We start from the raw sequence: 16,134 nt of genomic DNA, 5'->3' as shown, positions 1-16,134 counted from the left end.
ATCGGACAATTTGCAGTTGGATTAAGACTTCAATTGTGTTTTCCATGTGTATTTTCATGGCTTTATTATATTCGGATCTTAATAAGTCTATTTCTTGCCTGTAAACATATAGTGTCTGACCAGATGTAGACGCTTCTTAAGGTCATGTGACATTATAAGGAATGTCCATTTTGATATATATAAGCAGCTTGATATACTGACGTAGTCCGCACACTCTGGACGATTTTCGATCCTACATAAGTCTCGAAGCATATAACCAGTTTGTTGGTAGCTGTGTGCGAGGATTAATATCTTCTAAGAACAACAGTAATAGTTTAGTTCTTGAACAGGGAAGTAGTTTACGATGTTCAGTTATTAAATTGCAGGTAAAACAGCGGGATCCGATGACTATTTGTCGTTTTTTTTTCTAAATATGCGTTTGTGTTGTTAACTACCCTCATGTTTTCCCAGAATTTAGTCCGAGAAAGCCCGTCTAAACTCATGTCAGGAACCAGAATGGAATCTTGGACCCAATTGCGTTCGTTTTAAAGGAATCTTTATTGGATTGAGCTGACAGAGCTTGCTTAGGAAGCCAAAGATTGTCGGTCGCTAACAGCGTTGGACGGAATGGCAGTTCCGTGACAGGTAGGCAGAATCGATACGTCTTAGCGGGCAGGTCGATGGCCAGGGCAGGAGAGCCGGTCGTAAGCGTGGGGTAGAAACAGGTCGACCCCGAAGGCAGGCAGGAATCAAACAGCAAAGGTCTTCGGTACTGGAATCTGGCAAAACACACAGGGAGACACAAGTACGGTCTGACACTTCTCTTTTGGCGCTGACAGCTTAAGAGGAGAGTGCCAGCCAATCAGAGAGCGCGCTCCTGCGCGCCAAACGATCATGACAACTTAGAAACTTACACGATCCCTTGAAGTGTCTACAAATAGTTTTACCACAAAATAATCCATCACTTTGTCCTTTGACACTTTTCAAAAGTTACTGTTCTCTTAATGCCCCTGATAATCATGGCTATTGGAGTGTGTGTGTGTGTGTGCGTGTGTTTGTATGGCTAAAGTGTGAAGAGTATTGTAAAGCACTTTGGAGGCCCACAGTGACTGGGTAAAGCGGTATATAAATTTACATTTTTGTGTAATGTTGGCTTACTTTAAAGAAATTCTCCAAACCAGATCAAGATCTTAATTGGATTTCTGTGTACATGGTTTTACATAAACCAAATATCAGCAATTTTCTGATCTTAAAGAGACTATTCCATCCATGTAAACATATCGAGTGTCTCACCAGTTTGTCAGCACAAGTAGTTTTACCACAAAATAATTGGTAAAATACTTTTTCCTTTGAGTCTTACTTGTAGAAAGTAACTGTTAACCCGAGTGTAATGTTGGATTATTTATAAAAACAAAAACAAATCCTCCAAACCGGATTAAGATCTTATTGGATTTCTCTATGCGTTTACATGACTTGACATAATTTAGACATCTGCAACATTGTTCTTTTAATGGGGCTATTTCCTGCATGTCGACATATTGAGTCTCTCACCAGTTATACCTTGTCCTTTGTGTTTAAACGCTTTGTGTAACTCGAATATCAGATATATGATGATCTTGAGTATCCCCTGCATGTAAACAAAACAGTTAATCAGAATTTTTAGAAACTTTAAACACTAAAGTCATTGCTCTTCATAGTGCAATTTTGTGTTTTATTTTAAGTCATCCTATAGTTGGATTAAGACCATAATTTAATTTCTGTGTGCATGTACAGGGCTTTAGAAAACCTGGACATCGGATTTTTGCTGAACATAAACAGGCTACTCCCTGCATGTAAACGCATTGGGTGTATCATAAGTTATTCAAAAAGAAGTTTCACCGCGAAAAAAATCGGTCAAGTGCTTTAGTCTTATTATTCAAAAGTAAATGTTCTATTGGGTGTAATGTTGGGTTCCTTTGAAAAGTAAATCCCCAATTACCATCTCACACCATGAAGCACTTTTGCAATGTCCTCACCCCCCAAGTAAATTGCCACTGCATGTAAATCTCAAGCGGTCAGTTAGAGAGGGGGGCTAAAAAGTTCTCCATTGGCCAAGCATCATTTCGGGGCCCCCCGATCTCCAATGGAAACCCCTCCCCACAGAACCGCCCCGAAAACATGGGCCCCTTTTGAATGACAGCGCTCGGGGAAGGGAGACGGAATTGTGCTCAGACTTTTTTTCTTCTCCCCCACCTCGCAAGCCGCAGCGTCGATGAGCAGCAGTCGAGGAACTCCAATCTAACTGAATGGATTGGCATGGGGAGAAGCGGACCTCAGATCACGGCTAAGCTGCAGCTTCGGGACTGGGTGACACTGACGATGCTCGTCATTTCGCTGCTCTCACCACCAGGTAAGCGGCGAACCGGGTGGACTGTTCCCCGTGCTGAGAGGCTCTCGGCCCGGCGTGGAGTTCCGCGGGACTCTGCCACACTCGAACCGAACTGGGGGCGGAACGGGAAGTTTTAAACGCTTGCATTAATGTGTTCCAGTGTAGCTCGGTCGTTTTATTCTGTTAGAGAGGGAATAAACAAGAACTTAAAAATAAAACATATTTAACGCACCGCGGGGGCTAAGTACCCCTACCCCTCACTTTGTGAGTTAACTTTTCTTTAGCCTCCGCAAACAACCATCTAAATCAAACCTAATGTTTTAACCACCTATCTCACTTAAAGTTAATTTCAACATTTTTATGTGATTTCCTGAAACAATCTATTTTTTGCGGGCTAGCTGTTAGCTAGCGTCGCCGACCACCGTGCAACAAGTAGTGAAACAATAAATAAAAACAAAACCCCACAAAGTTTGACTTATTAGCAACCAAATATAGTTAATTGGGTCATAAACGTGTGTTTTTGTCACGAGTGTACCAACTTGTCGAAGTAAGTCGCACCGACGCTATTTTCTAATTATTAACAAAGTGCTACCGCGAATGGAAGAGTAAGGGGGGGGGGGGATTCCAGTTTTTGGCACGGCACGAGAAACCAAACCGCAACCTAACCACAAAGCCGTGTCTCGGTGGCATAAAAGGTCTAGACCATCTTTTTTTCCCTAGGTCTCTTTAAGTCAACGTTTTGGTTTCTTTTCTTTTTTGTTGAACAAGTGCAAAGCTATTTTGAAATGAGGGATGTGCTGGCCTCGACATTGAAGCCAGACACTGATACCCGTAGTACGTAATAGTCGATCTCCTTTTTAACCCCTTAACAATGACCTAAAGTTTGCCTAAAATCTCAATCCAAGACGTACCCAAAATAAATATAATGCTGTTCTTGGACAGTTTGGAGAATATTAATAGTTTTGGTCTCTTTTAAAAGGTAACACACTAAAGTTTTGTCCTAAACTGAAATAGTCACAGCAAGTGCTACTAACTTCCATCCATTATCTGCACCGCTTATGCTCAGTAGGGTCACTGGGGTGCTGGAGCCCATCCCAACTACCTTCGGGAAGTTGGCAGGGGACACTCTGAACTGGTTGCCGGCCAGTAGCAGGGCACACAGGGACAAACAATTCACTCACTCATTCACACCTAGGGACAATTTGGACCGGCCAATTAACCTAACATGCATGTTTTTGGAACGTGGGAGCAAACCGGAGTGCCCGGAGGAAACCCACACAAGCACGGGGAGAACACGCAAAATACACACAGGATGTCCGTTCTCATGACCTCAGAACTGTGCCGCACACGTGCTAACCACTGCCCCTCTGTGCTGCCCAAGTGCTACTAATGTTGAGTGATATAAGTTCAAACACACAGACATCTAATGTTATTATTCTCACCTGAATTATGATGATGATTATTATTACTTTTCAATCTTATGCCTGCAGAAGAGTGTAGCATGAACTTCTTAGCTGGAAAACAGCTGTGACAATAACATGCAGCCTTACGTGGTGCCGGGTCAAATTTGATCACAATCCAAAATACTAAACATTGACTTTTACACATTTATCCAAAGTTATGTCACTGTGTTTCCAAAAGTTGCCATTTGGAGGCGACCAGTTTACAACTCTAAAACTTCTCCAACCATGTGTTTTACTTAGGTCAATTTTTAGACGTTGTGAAAGAGTTGTACATGTTTGACATCTCTTTCCAGAAGTTAAACACTGATTTTGCATATCTGCACGTGATAATTATGCGTAAAGATGGACCCCGAGTTGTCTTATGCACGTTTATCTTCGGCTCTGATCTGAATACACCCTGTAAATATGCATACATCTATGTTGGCAATTTAATTGGCTAACCAAGGTGAAATGCCGCCAGGTGTCAATCAACATTGGAATCGGTCACTACTGGCTGATGATAATTAGCGACAAAGTTATCCGTGTCATTTTTTATAATACAGGCCATTATAGGCCAATTCAGGCTAAAGGGGGGGGGGATTGCAATTGGTACAGAAAGGTGTCAATCGAAAGGTCGGAGGATAATCCATATTGGAAATTTTCTCACAAGTTTGTCCACTTTTAAAAGGGAATTATGGGACGAAACAGACTGATTACAACAAAACGATGCAGGAATGCTTTTAGGCGGATTTTTTTAATCTGTCAGCTTTACCGCATGTTTTGGAGTAGATATTTTACATGGTTGGCTTCACTGGACTATCGTGAATGCAATGAGACCATGTTTGCAGAAAATCGTGTCATTGCTGAATATTGGAGCACAATATTGGTGAGCTAGGTCTGCCTTATAGTTTTCGTTTACCTTGCTTTTAGACGGATCATGATGTTTCCGTGATGAGTACATTCTGAAGACATGTATTCTGTTTCTCAAAAGCCTGACAGCTCGCCGGCGGGTTGTTAGGATGTTAAGCGGTTAAATTATTTTAAATATCAGCAATGTTTGTCTTTAAAAATACAGTAATCCTTCAATCAGCCACTAGAGGCAACGTGGTACTAGCATTGGCTACCATTTCAGGTATTAATACCTTGAAATACAAGCCTGGTATCTATACACGTCTACACTTATTTCAGTTATTATGTAAAACTCTTTTGTTCTTTTTCAAGAATTCATAGCTTCGCTTTCTAATATTGTTGAAAATTTCCAAAGATAGTTTGAAATAATGGGATGTTTGATATTTACTTTTTCAGACCAATACTAGTATTGATATCAGTACCAGACACAGTCCATGTAAAACTCCTTTCCTCTGTCTCCATTAGTTTTTAATGTATACTATGACAGTTACATCTGCTAGTACGAGTTTTTTTTAAGAATGATAGCTACCACAACATTCCTAGTTGAAATAGAACTGTATTCATGATTGTGCCACTAGGTTGTCGGAGTTCGAACGCCGGTACGCTAGGGGGCGACGCTGAGCGGCGTACGAGTGTAGATTGCCCCCACCCCTCGTGAACAACTGTTGTCACGGCAACGCGTACTCCTTTTCTGTTTTCGTTTTTCAAAAGTGGTGAAGGGAGTGTTTTAACCCCTAATTATGCCTCGGAAGAAGGTTGGTGCGAGCAGCAAAGTTGCTACAGGTGAAAAAAGAGGAGTAGTGCGTACAACTATTGCATTTAAGAAAGAAATAATAGCAAAATATGAAGAAGGAGTTTCCCTTCTTTCAGCAATACAGCATGGCTTCTGCTGACCGGTAAGAAATCCTATTCATAATTCTTTTCTTTATCCTTTAACCGCTCACCACTTGTTAAATGACGTGTAAACAACCTGATTTTTTTATTTTTACACGTTCATATTAGCGTAATCTTTCGTACGGAAGATTACGCTAACGCGAACGTACGATTAGCCTGGGTTATCTTTACGTTAAATATTCAAGATAAACATTCAGGGTGTTGGAACGGATTAAAATAATTTTACATTACCTTTAATGGGAAAAAACGGCTTCGGTGATCGTACAAATCGGTTTTCGTACAAAGAAATGGAACGGATTGTGGTCGAGAACCGAGGTTCCACTGTATATATATATATATATATATATATATATATATATATATACCAGTGGTCGGCCTTTTCTTTACCATGGTCTGGTTTAATGTATGGGGCAAATAATATTAGTTAAAACAACCTTTGGCTCAGGAGGTAGAGCGCTCGTCTTGGGATCAAGAGATCGCAGGTTCGATTCCCGGCTCCTCCGTGTTATATGTCGAAGTTTCCTTGGGCAAGACACTGAATCCCTAATGCCCCTTAAAAAGCAGGTCGGTGCCTTGCATGGCTACTATTGGTGTGTGAGTGCGTGTGAAAAACATTGTAAAGCGCTTTGGGAGGTCTTCATTGACTTGAAAAGCGCTATATAAATACAGACCATTTACCATAATAACAAGCCCAGATCTGTAGTTTAATCACTAGACCAGTTTGAATCTAGATAACATAGGAAAAGTTTAGGTTTTTCTAATCATCATACTATTTTTACCCCTAGTTTGACGTTGTAAAATGTTGTTTTTGGCTAAACTTTTTTTTTCATAATGCTTCATTACAACATTGTACAACATGGCATAGTGGGTTAAAAAAAATATAATGATGAAATAAAATCCAATGCTTTTTCCTCTGTCAACTACAATCCTAGTGGCCTAGGGGTTAGGATTTAGTGCTCTGATGCTGCGATCCAGGTTCAATACCTGTTGCTGAGCAACTGAGGCGAACAATATTTGTTGACTGATCAATCATTGTTAATCTACGGTGATATACTTCCTCAAAACTTTGCCATAACGCAGACCCAAACTTTAAGTATTTTTTTGGGGTGAAAATATAATTGTGTATACAGATGCTGAGATCGGTTCGGGGACGATCGTTGGTAAGTTGAATTCGTTCATAAGTTAAGCATGTTTAAGGCTTGTATAAGTAACCTGTATTATTTTGTCCTAAAAACATAAACATTTCTTAAAATAATATTCTCTATAAAGATAAATAAAGTTAAAGCTTATCTTCCAAAAGTAGGTTCAACTTTACAGTTGGGCGACTTCCTCCTCTGTGGTAAAAAGCCGCCGAAAAAAAGCATTCAGACCATTTTCTCAACCACATCAAGCCTTCTCAGTCTACTTTAATTTTCAAAAGAAACGGCTCGCCTCTTCTTTAAACTTTACACCAACCATATTAAACAATAAAAATGTCAAGGGCACTGGAGGTACAGTATAGAATGTTTACACCCGAACTAGGAAGAGGAAGTGGATTTCTTCTTCGGGGTGGATGCTGGGTGACCTGGGTGAAGCACTACAGTACTGTTCGCTACTCGGAAAAAGTTGCACACAATACAAAATTGAATTTTCAGCAATGTTCAAATATTTTTCGACATCCCGAAAAAATGTTTGTATCGACCGCTTTTCGTAAGTAGGGGGACCGTCTTATAGGAAACAAATAAGGTCACTTTTTTTCCTTTCTGTGCAGCCCGGTACCAAACGGCCCACATCCTGGTACCTGTCTGTGGCCTGCTGGTTGCAGACCACTGCACTATATTTTCTTTGACTATTCTGCTTCTAAACATCGTCCCAGCGTGAGCCTTTGTGGTCATTTGCGGATGGGTTCTCACGGGGATGATTGTCAGAAGGTGTCTATCAGGGCAGACAGCGGTGACCCCGATACCACGCAGCAAAGACCATTTGGAATTCCGAGGAAGGATGTTGAATGCCTCCGGCTTGACCTCCTTCACCGCATCTCAGTTTTATCAGGGCTAGTGTTGAAGTGGCGTGGCGTTGACGTGCATTAATCATCTGTCATCCCCCTACTCGCGCCTCTGTGAAAAGGAAGAGCTGCTGGTGTGAAAAATTCCCGTAGACAGAATTGATAGTGTCTTGTCTAAAATGTGAGGTTTCAGCGGGAAGCTAATGACATGTTATTTATTACCGCCTGTCAGTTTCCTAAACTATTCAATATAACATAACGTATTTTCTGGACTATGAGGCACACCTAAAAACCCCAAATCGGCTAGAAATTACGTAAGCCTTATAACCTGGTGAAACCCTATATGTGGATAAAATTGGAAATGCATACAGTATTTATTCGTGTGCAATATTACATGAGGTTTTACGGTATATCACTGTATTGTGCAATCTTTGATCAATCTAAAAACATCGCCGACCAAACCACTGTATGCAACGGGAATCGAATCTAGGTAACAGGAAAGGGGGGGTTTGGGGTTTTTAAGGGTTATTGTTCTATCTTCGTTATCCATTATCCGTTATCGGTCAGTTCATAATACGCTACAAAGCCTAGGAGCCGGGACACTTATTCTCAGCCAAAAGGCCAAGCTAAGATCCTAGCCCTAAAGCCTTGCTGCGATCATTGCGAATGCACCGTTCCCGGAGGTACTGCAATACCGGACCGATGCATGGGGTGGACAGAGCATGCTCTTATTCCATGCCAAAACTGTTGGAATCGACCTCGAGTGATACAGATGACACATGAAAAAGCATTCAATTTTATCATATTATCACACTATTTTTACTTGTGGTACCAGAAAAAAATGTCAGAAAATGGAGAAAACAGAAATGTTGCCCCGAAAGATGAAAATAAACGGTAAGTCCGATTTAACAAAGAGTTGTTCCCTCATACTTTTCTATTATTTATTAAAATATTTCAGGACGATTTTCTGTTTTCTCCCTTTTCTAACATTGGTCTCTGGTACTGTGAATACAAATTGTGTAATAATGAGATAAAACTGATTGTCTTGTGGTGTGACATATGTATCACTAGTAGCCTAGTGGTTAGGTTTGGGTGCTCTCACCACTGCAACCTGCACTCGATTCCTGTTGCCTGCAATGTTTTGGGAAGAGAGATTTTATGACGGACCGATCATTGCACTGATGTTTCCTATTAGTATATGTGCAACGGTTACACACAAATAACTACAGTACCTTTGACTCTAGTTTCAATTCCATGTGACTTATAGTGCGGTGCGCCTTGTATATATGAAAATGTGTTACTTATTAGAGGAGTGCCTTATAATCTGGTGCGGAAAATACGTTGTTCTAAACTGACCCTCGTGATAAATCAAATAAGCACTGAAAGAAATTATCCCAAAATATGTTGGTCTGATTTGATAACGAATGCCAATTTAAATGTGTTTTTTATAAGTGGTGAAAGACTATCAATTCAAATGATAAGCAGATACTTGTTTGGGTTTTGGGTTGGCGTTTGAACTCTACTAGAAGCAGGCCTTTTCCAACTTTTATCATGTTCGTGCTCCAAACATAAGTTTTAAGAAACCCTGTGAGGACAAGCATGACATCACTCTCCAGCACTCCTCCCCTAGCCGTCGTTCCTCGAACCTCATGTGTTCCGTCCCAAACAAATCTGGTAAAAGTAAAATAAAAGCAGATAAGCTAAATGGAAAGAAAAGCACAAGGGCGCTTTGAACTTAGTTGGGCATTTTTAACACAAACTTAATAGGTTCATGTTACCTAGCGAAGACCGAAAAGACGAACAAGCTGACCGATCTGCTTTTGTTTTCCAGTTTACTGTCAGCAGTGTCGCATCCAACGCTGCAATGCCGAATACGTGGCTTCCACTTCCCCTTCAAACGGTCTACATGAGGACGCTCCGACCGACGTGGACTACTGCATCGCACTGAGAGCGTACGCCCTGTGTACTCGACGGCAGGCCCGAAGCTGCCGGGGCGATCTGGTCTACCATTCGGCCGTCTTCCGCATCAAGGAGCTCTTCTCTCAGCACAACTGCTCCAGCGATGGGCCTACATCCTCTGCAAAAGTGCTCAGCACCTCCAGGCCGCCCGTGTCGGAGCTGTGCAACTACGAGAACCGTGTCCTCGCCGCCGGCGGACAGCAGAAAAAATACGCCCACTGTGGATTATTCGGGGACCCGCACCTACGGACTTTCCGGGACGAGTTCCAGACCTGCAAAGTGGAGGGTGCTTGGCCTCTGATCGACAACCGCTTCCTGTCCGTGCAGGTGACCAACGTGCCAGTTGTCCTCGGATCCAGCGCAACTGCAACTAGCAAGGTAAGGATGTGATTAATTATTTGATATTTGAGGTAAATATGTACCGTGTTTTCCGCTCTATAAGGTGCACCAGATTATACGGTGCATCCCCGAAAAATAATCTATTGTCATATATTTTTCGTGTATACAGGGAGTGCAGAATTATTAGGCAAGTTGTATTTTTGAGGATTAATTTTATTATTGAACAACAACCATGTTCTTAATGAACCCAAAAGTCTCATTAATATCAAAGCTGAATATTTTGGAAGTTGGAGTGGGGCTTTTTTAGTTTTAGCTATTTTAGAAGGATATCTGTGTGTGCAGGTGACTATTACTGTGCATAATTATTAGGCAACTTAACAAAAAACAAATGTATACCCATTTCAATTATTTATTTTCATCAGGGAAACCAATATAACAGCTCAACATTCACAAATATACATTTCTGACATTCAAAAACAAAACAAAAACAAATCAGTGACCAATATAGCCACCTTTCTTTGCAAGGACACTCAAAAGCCTGCCATCCATGGATTCTGTCAGTGCTTTGATATGTTCACGATCAACATTGCGTGCAGCAGCAACCACAGCCTCCCAGACACTGTTCAGAGAGGTGTACTGTTTTCCCTCCTTGTAAATCTCACATTTGATGAGGGACCACAGGTTCTCTATGGGGTTCAGATCAGGTGAACAAGGAGGCCATGTCATTAGTTTTTCTTCTTTTAGACCCTTTCTTGCCAGCCACGCTGTGGAGTACTTGGATGCGTGTGATGGAGCGTTGTCCTGCATGAAAATCATGTTTTTCTTGAAGGATGCGGACTTCTTCCTGTACCACTGCTTGAAGAAGGTGTCTTCCAGAAACTGGCAGTAGGACTGGGAGTTGAGCTTGAGTCCATCCTCAACCCGAAAAGGCCCCACAAGCTCATCTTTGATGATACCAGCCCATACCAGTACCCCACCTCCACCTTGCTGGCGTCTGAGGCGGACTGGAGCTCTCTGCCCTTTACTGATCCAGCCACGGGCCCATCCATCTGGCCCATCAAGACTCACTCTCATTTCATCAGTCCATAAAACCTTAGAAAAATCCGTCTTGAGATTTTTCTTGGCCCAGTCTTGTCGTTTCAGCTTGTGTGTCTTGTTCAGTGGTGGTCGTTTTTCAGCCTTTCTTACCTTGGCCATGTCTCTGAGTATTGCACACCTTGTGCTTTTGGGCACTCCAGTGATGTTGCAGCTCTGAAATATGGCAAAACTGGTGGCAAGTGGCACTTTGGCAGTTGTACGCTTGACTTTTCTCAGTTCACGGGCAGTTATTTTGCGCCTTGGTTTTTCTACACGCTTCTTGCGACCCTGTTGACTATTTTAAATGTAACGCTTGATTGTTCGATGATCACGCTTCAGAAGCTTGGCAATTTTAAGAGTGCTGCATCCCTCTGCAAGATATCTCACTATTTTTGACTTTTCAGAGCCTGTCAAGTCCCTCTTCTGACCCATTTTGCCAAAGGAAAGGAAGTTGCCTAATAATTATGCACACCTGATATAGGGTGTTGATGTCATTAGACCACACCCCTTCTCATTACAGAGATGCACATCACCTGATATGCTTAATTGGTAGTAGGCTTTCGAGCCTATACAGCTTGGAGTAAGACAGCATGCATAAAGAGGATGATGTGGTCAAAATACTCATTTGCCTAATAATTCTGCACTCCCTGTAAAGCACACTTTTTCTTGTCAGCTGATCCTTGATGTAGATATACAACACGTAATATATGAACAGTCTTTTTTTTATATCCTTGTTATATTTTATTGTATCTTGTTTTAATTTTTATATATAAACGCTGTACACCAGGGTTGCAAAGAAAATTTTATTGGCAATTTATGTTAGTGCCAATGAAGACAATTTTGAACATTTTGACTCTTAAGTTCAATGGATTTACATATTAGTTCGATGATTGATCAGTCGAAAAATGTCGCTCATCAAAATCGGTAAACATTGTGTGCCACTGGAATCGAACCTGGGTCGCAGGGTTAAAATTATAGAGATTTTAAAAAACAGGAGTCATCCTGGAAGATAAATACAAATAAGCAAGACAATGGAAACAACTGTTTGGTGTTTCTGATCACGATCTGAACTTTGCATTTATTTATATCTTTCATGACCATTTTCTTTTTTCTTCATTCTCTAACATTCGTTTCTGGCACTGTGAGAAAAATGGGTTATGAGGCGTACTTTTACATGTTTGGGAATTCGGCTTTTTTTTTTAACATGACTGCAATGATAATCTATATTTTGATAAAAACTAGAACATTTTATGTAACAGCCCTTAATTTCAGAAGATGAAAAGTTTGATTTTCTAGTTGATTAGAAAAGTGTTGAATCTTGTAGGAATATGTAGTTTATAGTTGGAAAGTTTTAAAATTATATTTTTTAATGCAGTTATAGTTTTTGATACTATTTTTCTCTGGATCAACTTAACGTGTGTATTTGTTTATTTTTTTTTTTAAATCTTAGTGTAACAAGAGTCATTTAAGATGTTTACTTTAATCCCTTGTTTTTCGCAGGGGTTGTGATTCCAAAAGGGGAACCTCTGTAGTCAATATCTGGGAAGAAGAAACCTTTAATTCTTTATAAATTAAATACTCTGTTTTACATTGTAACAAAGAACAAACCCAATTTACAGGCTCAAATATTTTGTTTAACAAATAACTACCATACTTAATTAACTTTTATTTTTTTACAAATAATTTATAATATTTTGATTTAATGGGGTGGAATTGATCTTAGGACACCACGTTTTTACTTTACATTATACTTTGTCGCCATCATGTTTGCATTACAGAAGATGTCATTTAGGCCGCGGTTGGCTACCCAAAATGTCAAAAGAGCCATGTTAGATCACTAAAACAAAACAAAATTTGTTTGGAGACACAAAAAAATGAAACCCTTATAAGGAAGCAAACAGATACTTTATCTATAATCTTTGAAAAAACATTAAGAATGTGTTTGTACTACAGAAAACATATACTTTTCCATTATCAACATTATTTGATATAATACTCCAGGTAGCGCCAAAGAGCTGCATGCGGCTCCAGAGCAAGTTTAATCGAACGAGAAGTTCAACCTTGTTGGCGATGGCAAGTGTGTTCCCCTGACTTTAGACGCTTACGTGATTCCAGAGCGTTTTTTTGACATGATGGCTTTCGGATAAACTTGCAATTGAAAAAAATGCGCATATTTAATGGTGATTCCTCAAGCTGTGTACAGGCCAAAATGTCCTTGACGCAAAGGCATACACAGGCAGAAAAGGCTTTGGGTGACTGCTTAGTCAATCAGAAATCAGAGCACAATGCACGATGAAAAACTGCAAAGTAGCGAGATAATATTGTACTTGTGCGAAGTTCCTCTATCGCGTTCCAATTCTAACAGGTGCGGAGTCTAGTACGTGTGTAGCTGATGGAGCGCTAACAGTATTAAATTTCAGTCTAATATATAAACCGCATCCTCACCACTCCAGTTTACAGTCAAGGTGTCACGTCAACAGACCGTGTTTTGGCTAAGGAATCCTTTATATGGCAGCTCATTAAACATTTTAGGTTTACTGTTGTCCCATGATGAAAACCCACACAAAAACACCCAGGAACGCCAGCCAAGCACACGGAGCAATGTGATTGGTTGAGCTGTAGGGTTGGGTGGAGCTCTGCACATAGCGTGCGCGTTCCTTCTCCTCGCCTAGTGGCGTCTGCACTCAAGGTAAATACGTTGGTGTCCTCGTTTGCTTTATTTCAAAATAATTGCTTTCATCTTATTTTGAAACCATTATTGAAGGTCAAAATGAGACTCAACGATTTTAAGTAATTGCTGGAGGGAGACAAGTTTAAATTGGTATATTTGTGGATATGGGACAGAGACTCTGGCATTATTCTTATACAGTGGAACCTCGGTTCTCGACCATAATCCGTTCCCGAGCCCTGTTCGAAAAGTGATTTGTTCGAACACAGAAATAATTTTTTCCATTACAAATAATGTAAATTGCTATAATCCGTTCCAACACCCTGAATGTTTACCTTTGTTCACCTTTAGGACATAACATAAATGTAACCCAGGCTAATCGTACGTTCGCGTTAGCGTAATCTTCTGAATAAAAGATTACGCTAACATAAACGTGTAAAAATAAAAAAATCAGGTCGTTTACAAGTCATTTAGCACCACAAGTGGCTAGCGCTTCATTGGTAAAGAACATAATTATAAATGGGATTTTTTACCTTTGTGGTGGTCAGCAGAAGGCGCAGATGGCCGGTGAGAGGGATGGAGGAGGAAAGAAAATTATTGTTTGGAAGGAGAGTCCTCTTCCATAAAAACTTAGGGAAGCTCTTCTGTCCGAGGGGTGCTCACACGTTCAAATCTCTTTGCTACAGGATGTTCTTTTCTCTTAAAATATCTATCCAATGACACTTGCTTCTGCCTTTTTTTTTAGCACTTTTCGGAAGTGGTTCATGACATTGTCATTAAAGTCATGATGACTCTGGTGGCTGCAGCTTCATCGGTGTGGAGAAAATCTGTAACTCGGCCCATTTGCTACACATTTGTTTAATCTCGGACGTCCCCTAGTGTATTGGAGGTGCAATTGCACCTGAGAAAATTAAAAGGAGTAAAACAATGTGATGTGAAACATCCACCCCGGCGTTCAAACTCCGATTTTTTTTGACCGAACAGTGAAGCAAGAATTTCTCGAAATTTTTGGTCGGTCTCCGATTTGTTCGAACTGAGAGGCGTTTGAAAACCGAGGTTCCATTGTATCATAAATTTTATTATATCATATAATGCCACACAGTGAAATAAAGGCTTGCCTAGGTTTGCAGACGGACTGACAAAAGGGGACAGACAGGACTGAGTTCAAATACTGATTGGGAGCCAATCAGAACCCGCGGCAGCTGAGTGTCATCAGTAATCATGACAGTTCCAGACCCCTGATTTATGGTTTAAAAAAGGATCAATGTGTTATTGGCTTTATTCATGGAAACCTAGCATGATTATACTAGGCAGGTCAAAAACATCCTGAAGAAGTGAAAAGACCTAAATCAGAAAGCGATCTCTGAAACTACGACAACCACACATTTCCAAATAGTTCAACAAAACTTCCAATTTAAGCAGCTAGCTTGATCAATTCAGTCACAAGCATGGAGATCATCCTCTTCGACGTTAGCGCTCGCTCAAGCCTCTCCTTTAAGCAGAAAACATGTGAAGTTAATCGTCATTCCACGGTGCCTTTGGAGTCTCCCCGGCATTCCTGCCGTCACGGGGCAGCCTCAGATCTACTAAGGGGGGAGACAGAAAGAACGAAAGACAGAAAGTAAAAAAGAAAGAGGGGGACGAGTCCTTCACTGGTGTTGAATCACTGACATGCTTGAGCGCTCTACCTTCAACACATGGCTGGTCATATGGTTGTAATTAACGCTCACTAAAACATTCTCTAAAATCTGGAATGTTTTTGTCACCCTTCTGCTTGGGCAATTAGCCTGTATAAATATGGAAAAAAAGAGAAGAATGATTGCAAAGATGTGTCTTTCATGTTGGCATTGCAGAAAGGAATTGCGAGAAAATGAGAAACGAGTATAAACTTACCATAAGTGTTATAACTTACTCATCTAACCTTATACAAGACTATAAGCTCCTCCCATCCTGCAGAAAATAGTTAAAAATTTGTTAAAAGACGCCAAGGATCTGTCCAAAAGACGTCTTTATTCATCCATCCATCCATTATCTGCACCGCTTATCCTCAGTATGGTTGCAGGGTGCTGGAGGCCATCTTCGGGCAGTGGGCAGAGGACACGCTGAACTGGTTGCCAGTTTGTCGCAGGGCACACAGGGACAGACAATTCGCTCGCTCATTCACACCTAGTGACAATTTGGACTGGTGAATTAACCTGACATGCATTTTTTTGTAATGTGGGAGGAAACCGGAGTGGCCGGAGGAAACCCACGCAAGCACGGGGAGAACATGCAAACTCCACACAGGAGGTTCTATATCATGACCTCAGAACTGTGCCGCACACGCGCTTACCACTGCGCTGCCGTGCTACCCCGTCTTTATTTAGTTAAAGTAAATATATTTTTTAAGACGTCAAAAAGTTGACTTTTTGAAGGCTACACTTGCACCACATTCGACGAAGTAAATGCAACAATTTTTAAACCAAAATAATCCAAGCCAATGTCAGAATATTTTGCTGATTTTCACGGCTATGGG

General features: G+C 40.8%; 1 protein-coding gene and 1 long non-coding RNA gene across 2 annotated transcripts in view; one reads left to right on the top strand and one right to left on the bottom strand.

Annotated features, from left to right (window-relative positions):
* Nucleotides 1–590: 590 nt before the first annotated feature.
* LOC148354682 (uncharacterized) lies at nucleotides 591–3,314 on the bottom strand. The gene is made up of 3 exons (XR_015852246.1): nucleotides 3,259–3,314; nucleotides 2,212–2,527; nucleotides 591–758 (listed from the first exon to the last, which is right to left on the bottom strand). It is a non-coding gene; the product is annotated as an uncharacterized LOC148354682 (long non-coding RNA).
* rgmd (RGM domain family, member D) overlaps nucleotides 2,155–16,134 on the top strand; it is a 20,583-nt gene continuing 6,603 nt past the window's right edge. Inside the window, exons 1-2 of the mRNA XM_088349926.1 lie at nucleotides 2,155–2,368; nucleotides 9,408–9,913. Coding sequence (XP_088206052.1) covers nucleotides 2,275–2,368; nucleotides 9,408–9,913 — 600 coding nt within the window. The 5' untranslated portion in view covers nucleotides 2,155–2,274. The remainder of the gene's footprint in view (nucleotides 2,369–9,407; nucleotides 9,914–16,134) is intronic.

The sequence above is a fragment of the Urocampus carinirostris genome, chromosome 12, assembly GCF_059441175.1.
Source record: "Urocampus carinirostris isolate Australia breed hairy pipefish chromosome 12, RoL_Ucar_1.0, whole genome shotgun sequence".
Classification (NCBI taxonomy): Eukaryota; Metazoa; Chordata; class Actinopteri; order Syngnathiformes; family Syngnathidae; genus Urocampus; species Urocampus carinirostris.
Note: the sequence above shows the minus strand (reverse complement) of the source record. Positions and strands in the feature narration are given on the sequence as shown.